The following is a 6107-nucleotide window of genomic DNA, read 5'->3' as shown; positions in this document are numbered from 1 at the left end:
AGCTCAGCTCACGCCTTGTGTAGATATATGGGGGGGGGGGGGCTGGACTCGGGTCTTGTGTAGATATATATATGGGGGTGGGTTTGGGCTCGCGCCTTCCCTGCCTCTTCTTCTACCAGTCTTTGTCCTCTTGGTTTGCAGACCACGGTTTCGACCTTTCTTTTAAGACTGCGGACGACCCCAGCCTGTCCCTGATCAAGTATGGCGAGTTCCTGTATGACAACCTTGTGATCTTCTCTCCGTCAGTGGAAGGTTTGTTCATTTTCCGGTCTTCACCGCTGCAGCTGGTCCCAGACATGTCGTAGGACCACCCTATGATGGCCGCTGCCTCTCCTCGTGGCCCCGCCCCGCGATGGCCGGCCGCTGCCTCTCCTTGTGGCCCCGCCCCGCGATGGCCGGCCGCTGCCTCTCCTCGTGGCCCCGCCCCGCGTTGGCCGGCCGCTGCCTCTCCTCGTGGCCCCGCCCCGCGATGGCCGGCCGCTGCCTCTCCTCGTGGCCCCGCCCCGCGATGGCCGGCCGCTGCCTCTCCTCGTGGCCCCGCCCCGCGATGGCCGGCCGCTGCCTCTCCGCGTGGGCCCCGCCCCGCGATGGCCGGCCGCTGCCTCTCCGCGTGGCCCCGCCCCGCGATGGCCGGCCGCTGCCTCTCCTCGTGGCCCCGCCCCGCGATGGCCGGCCGCTGCCTCTCCTCGTGGCCCCGCCCCGCGATGGCCGGCCGCTGCCTCTCCTCGTGGCCCCGTCCCCCGCCGTCTGTAACGTCCTCTGTTGCTTCTTCTGCAGATTTTGGAGGGAACATCAATGTGGAGACGATCAGCGCGTTCATCGATGGCGGTGGTAGTGTGCTGGTGGCGGCCGGCTCTGACATAGGTGAGAGGGCGCACTGACGCTGCGCTGTGTGTGGACACCGGTCTCTTCCTGGTGGGGGGCTTCCGTCATGTCTTCCCTTTTGCCCCGTGTCAGGCGATCCGCTCCGGGAGTTGGGGAGTGAATGTGGGATTGAGTTTGATGAAGAGAAGACGGCGGTGATCGACCACCACAACTATGACGTGTCAGACCCCGGCCAGGTGAGCCCCGGGGAGGGGGTGTGATGTGCCGATCCTCTGTGCCCCCCTCACTACACGCCCTCTCTGATCTCTGCAGCACACGCTGATCGTAGCCGACCCCGAAAACCTGCTGAAGGCCCCAACCATTGTGGGGAAGAATGCCCTGAACCCCATCCTGTTCAGAGGCGTGGGGTAAGTGGCCATTGTGCGCCGTGTCATGTGACTGCGGGCGGCCGGCACTATAATGACTGTCCTGATGTCCTGCACAGCATGGTGGCCGATCCGGACAACCCCCTGGTGCTGGATATCCTCACCGGCTCCTCCACCTCCTACTCCTTCTTCCCTGAAAAGCCCATCACCCAGGTAAGTGCGGCGGGGCGACCGTCCTGCGGGTACTGGACACAGCACCGCCTGACATGTCCCCTTCTCTCACAGTACCCGCATGCAGTCGGAAAGAACACCCTCCTGATCGCCGGGCTCCAGGCCCGGAATAACGCCCGCGTGGTCTTCAGCGGATCGCTGGATTTCTTCAGTGACGCTTTCTTCAATTCCGCCGTGCAGAAAGCTGCTCCCGGCTCCACCAGGTACGGAGCCCCCCGCCATGCCTGCCCGTGTTACAGCTCCACCAGGTACGGAGCCCCCCCGCCATGCCCGCCCTTGTTACAGCTCCACCAGGTACAGAGCCCCCCGCCATGCCCGGCTGTGTTACAGCTCCACCAGGTACGGAGCCCCCCGCCATGCCCGGCTGTGTTACAGCTCCACCAGGTATGGAGCCCCCCGCCATGCCCGCCCGTGTTACAGCTCCACCAGGTACGGAGCCCCCCGCCATGCCCGGCTGTGTTACAGCTCCACCAGGTACGGAGCCCCCCGCCATGCCCGCCCGTGTTACAGCTCCACCAGGTACGGAGCCCCCCGCCATGCCCGCCTGTGTTACAGCTCCACCAGGTACGGAGCCCCCCGCCATGCCCGCCCGTGTTACAGCTCCACCAGGTACGTAGACCCCCCGCCATGCCTGGCTGTGTTACAGCTCCACCAGGTACAGAGCCCCCTGCCATGCACGCCCGTGTCACAGCTCCACCAGGTACGGAGCCCCCCGCCATGCCCGGCTGTGTTACAGCTCCACCAGGTACGGAGCCCCCTGCCATGCCCGCCCGTGTTACAGCTCCACCAGGTACGGAGACCCCCGCCATGCCCGCCCGTGTTATAGCTCCACCAGGTACGGAGCCCCCCGCCATGCCCGGCTGTGTTACAGCTCCACCAGGTACGGAGCCCCCTGCCATGCCCGCCCGTGTTACAGCTCCACCAGGTACGGAGACCCCCGCCACGCCCGCCCGTGTTACAGCTCCACCAGGTACGGAGACCCCCGCCATGCCTGGCTGTGTTACAGCTCCACCAGGTACGGAGCCCCCTGCCATGCACGCCCGTGTCACAGCTCCACCAGGTACGGAGCCCCCCGCCATGCCCGCCCGTGTTATATTCCCACCAGGTACGGAGCCCCCTGCCATGCCCGCCCGTGTTACAGCTCCACCAGGTATGGAGACCCCCGCCATGCCCGGCTGTGTTACAGCTCCACCAGGTACGGAGCCCCCTGCCATGCCCGCCCGTGTTACAGCTCCACCAGGTACGGAGACCCCCGCCATGCCCGCCCGTGTTACAGCTCCACCAGGTACGGAGCCCCCCGCCATGCCCGGCTGTGTTACAGTTCCACCAGGTACGGAGCCCCCTGCCATGCCCGCCCGTGTTACAGCTCCACCAGGTACGGAGCCCCCTGCCATGCACGCCCGTGTCACAGCTCCACCAGGTACGGAGCCCCCCGCCATGCCCGCCCGTGTTACAGCTCCACCAGGTACGGAGCCCCCCGCCATGCCCGCCCGTGTTATAGCTCCACCAGGTACGGAGCCCCCCGCCATGCCCGGCTGTGTTACAGCTCCACCAGGTACGGAGCCCCCTGCCATGCCCCGCCCGTGTTACAGCTCCACCAGGTACGGAGACCCCCGCCACGCCCGCCCGTGTTACAGCTCCACCAGGTACGGAGACCCCCGCCATGCCTGGCTGTGTTACAGCTCCACCAGGTACGGAGCCCCCTGCCATGCACGCCCGTGTCACAGCTCCACCAGGTACGGAGCCCCCCGCCATGCCCGCCCGTGTTATATTCCCACCAGGTACGGAGCCCCCTGCCATGCCCGCCCGTGTTACAGCTCCACCAGGTATGGAGACCCCCGCCATGCCCGGCTGTGTTACAGCTCCACCAGGTACGGAGCCCCCTGCCATGCCCGCCCGTGTTACAGCTCCACCAGGTACGGAGACCCCCGCCATGCCCGCCCGTGTTACAGCTCCACCAGGTACGGAGCCCCCCGCCATGCCCGGCTGTGTTACAGTTCCACCAGGTACGGAGCCCCCTGCCATGCCCGCCCGTGTTACAGCTCCACCAGGTACGGAGACCCCCGCCACGCCCGCCCGTGTTACAGCTCCACCAGGTACGGAGACCCCCGCCATGCCCGCCCGTGTCACAGCTCCACCAGGTACGGAGACCCCCGCCATGCCCGCCCTTGTTATATCCCCACCAGGCACGGAGACCCCCGCCATGCCCGCCCGTGTTACAGCTCCACCAGGCACAGAGACCCCCCGTTACACCCGCCCGTGTTACAGCTCCACCAGGCACAGAGACCCCCGTTACACCTGCCCGTGTTATAGCGGCTGAGGGTGACGTCCTGTTTTCGTCGCTGCTCTCCTTTTCCAGGTTCGCAAAGACCGGGAACTATGAGCTGGCGCTCGCCCTGGCCCAGTGGGTGTTTAAGGAGGAGGGCGTGCTGAGGGTGGGAGCCGTGTCCCACCACCGCGTGGGAGAAGCCCAGCCGCCCAGCGCTTACACCATCACTGACCTGGTGGTAAGGACTCCCCGCTATTGTCTGCTGTTATCTGCCCTGGCCGATGCTTTTCCCAGGCCCTGATCTGATGTCTCCACAGGAGTACAGCGTCGTGATCGAGAAGCTTTCTGACGGGAAGTGGATCCCCTTCGACGGAGACGACATTCAGCTGGAATTTGTCCGCATTGATCCGTTTGTCCGGACCTTCCTGAAAAAGAACGGTGAGTGCCCCCCCATGCACCGCTGTTGTCAGGCGCGCACCCCCCCCCCCCCCGCAGGATGTGCAGCTTCTAATTCTCCTCTCCATCAGGTGGAAAATACAGCGTCCAATTCAAGCTCCCCGATGTGTACGGAGTGTTCCAGTTCAAAGTGGATTACAACAGATTGGGGTACACTCACCTGTACTCCGCCACACAGGTGAGAACACACCGTCCTCCTCCACACCAGCAGAATAGAGAGCGCAGCTCTGGAGAATAATACAGGAGCTGACTCAGGATCAGTAATGTATGTACACAGTGACCGCACCAGCAGAATAGTGAGTGCAGCTCTGGAGTATAATACAGGAGGTAACTCAGGATCAGTAATGTATGTACACAGTGACTGCACCAGCAGAATAGTGAGTGCAGCTCTGGAGAATAATACAGGAGCTGACTCAGGATCAGTAATGTAATGTATGTACACAGTGACCGCACCAGCAGAATAGTGAGCGCAGCTCTGGAGTATAATACAGCAGGTAACTCAGGATCAGTAATATAATGTATGTACACAGTGACTGCACCAGCAGAATAGTGAGTGCAGCTCTGGAGTATAATACAGGAGGTAACTCAGGATCAGTAATGTAATGTATGTACACAGTGACTGCACCAGCAGAATAGTGAGTGCAGCTCTGGAGTATAATACAGGAGGTAACTCAGGATCAGTAATATAATGTGTGTACACAGTGACTGCCCCAGCAGAATAGTGAGTGCAGCTCTGGAGTATAATACAGGAGGTAACGCAGGATCAGTAATGTAATGTATGTACACAGTGACTGCACCAGCAGAATAGTGAGTGCAGCTCTGGAGGATAATACAGGAGGTAACTGAGGATCAGTAATGTATGTACACAGTGACTGCCCCAGCAGAATAGTGAGTGCAGCTCTGGAGTGTAATGCAGGATGTGTTGTTGGCGCCTCCATATCCCCTGTGACTGTGCCCTTGCTCCTCAGGTGTCGGTCCGTCCTCTGCAGCACACCCAGTATGAGCGGTTCATCCCCTCCGCCTTCCCATATTACGCCAGCGCCTTCTCCATGATGTGCGGCCTCTTCGTCTTCAGCGTTGTTTTCCTCCACATGAAGGAGAAAGAAAAAGCGGATTAAAAGCAATGGACTGAATATCACAGAACACAACAGAGGCAGCCGGTCCCCGGGGACCGGAAGGAGGGAGGGGGGGTGGGAGGGGGGGAGGGAGGGGGGAGGGGAGACATTTTGGTTGTACCTTTTTTTTGGGTTTTGTATAATTTGTGGTGATTTTGTAGATTTATTCTTCGTGCTGGCGGTTGCAGCGGCCATGATGGGGACACAGCGCCCCCCCCCCCCCCCCCCCCCCCCCACCCCCCCCTGCACTTTTTGTGAAGTTTCGGCACTTGAAGGTTTTATTTTGAATTCTCAAAACAATAAATGTGTCCCCGTCCTCTGCTCGTGTCACCATGCTTCATCCAGGATAGTGACAGCTGATGCTCCAAGCTTCCATGCAGAGTGACCGTCCTCATCCTGGTCCTCTGTACTCCACCGTCGTCCTCGTCTGCCCTGGCCGCAACCCCCCCCCCCCCTCCCTCCCTCCCTCCCCTTCTCAACTGCGCCTGTATGCCTCTTCCTCTGGCAGCAGGTGAACTCCACCTCTTCCCGCAATGTGACCGTCCTCGACCCCTTAATACTGCCCCTTCCCACTGTGTGACTGTCCTCGCCCCCTCACTACCGCCCCTTCCCGCAGTGTGACTGTCCTCGACCCTTCACTACCACCCCTTCCCGCAGTGTGACTGTCCTCGACCCTTCACTACCACCCCTTCCCGCAGTGTGACTGTCCTCGACTCCTCACTACCCGCCCCTTCCCGCAGTGTGACCGTCTTCGGCTCCTTGCTGCCACCCCCTCCTGTAGTGTGATCGTCCTCGGCTGCCACCCCCTCCCGCAGTGTGACCGTCCTCAACTCCTCGCCGCCGCCT

General features: G+C 62.0%; 1 protein-coding gene across 1 annotated transcript; it reads left to right on the top strand.

Moving 5' to 3' along the window:
• Window positions 1-71: 71 nt before the first annotated feature.
• On the top strand, window positions 72-5580 carry LOC142286187 (dolichyl-diphosphooligosaccharide--protein glycosyltransferase 48 kDa subunit-like). Its single transcript, XM_075333332.1, has 10 exons — window positions 72-252; window positions 778-864; window positions 958-1061; window positions 1138-1232; window positions 1310-1403; window positions 1476-1624; window positions 3781-3928; window positions 4008-4128; window positions 4218-4324; window positions 5115-5580. The coding sequence occupies exons 1-10, from the start codon at window positions 72-74 to the stop codon at window positions 5262-5264; spliced, it is 1236 nt and encodes a 411-aa protein (XP_075189447.1). The 3' UTR covers window positions 5265-5580.
• The last annotated feature ends 527 nt before the right edge of the window (window positions 5581-6107 follow it).

Source organism: Anomaloglossus baeobatrachus, unplaced genomic scaffold, assembly GCF_048569485.1.
Source record: "Anomaloglossus baeobatrachus isolate aAnoBae1 unplaced genomic scaffold, aAnoBae1.hap1 Scaffold_646, whole genome shotgun sequence".
Taxonomy (NCBI): Eukaryota; Metazoa; Chordata; class Amphibia; order Anura; family Aromobatidae; genus Anomaloglossus; species Anomaloglossus baeobatrachus.
This window is presented reverse-complemented; position numbering and strand designations above follow the sequence as displayed.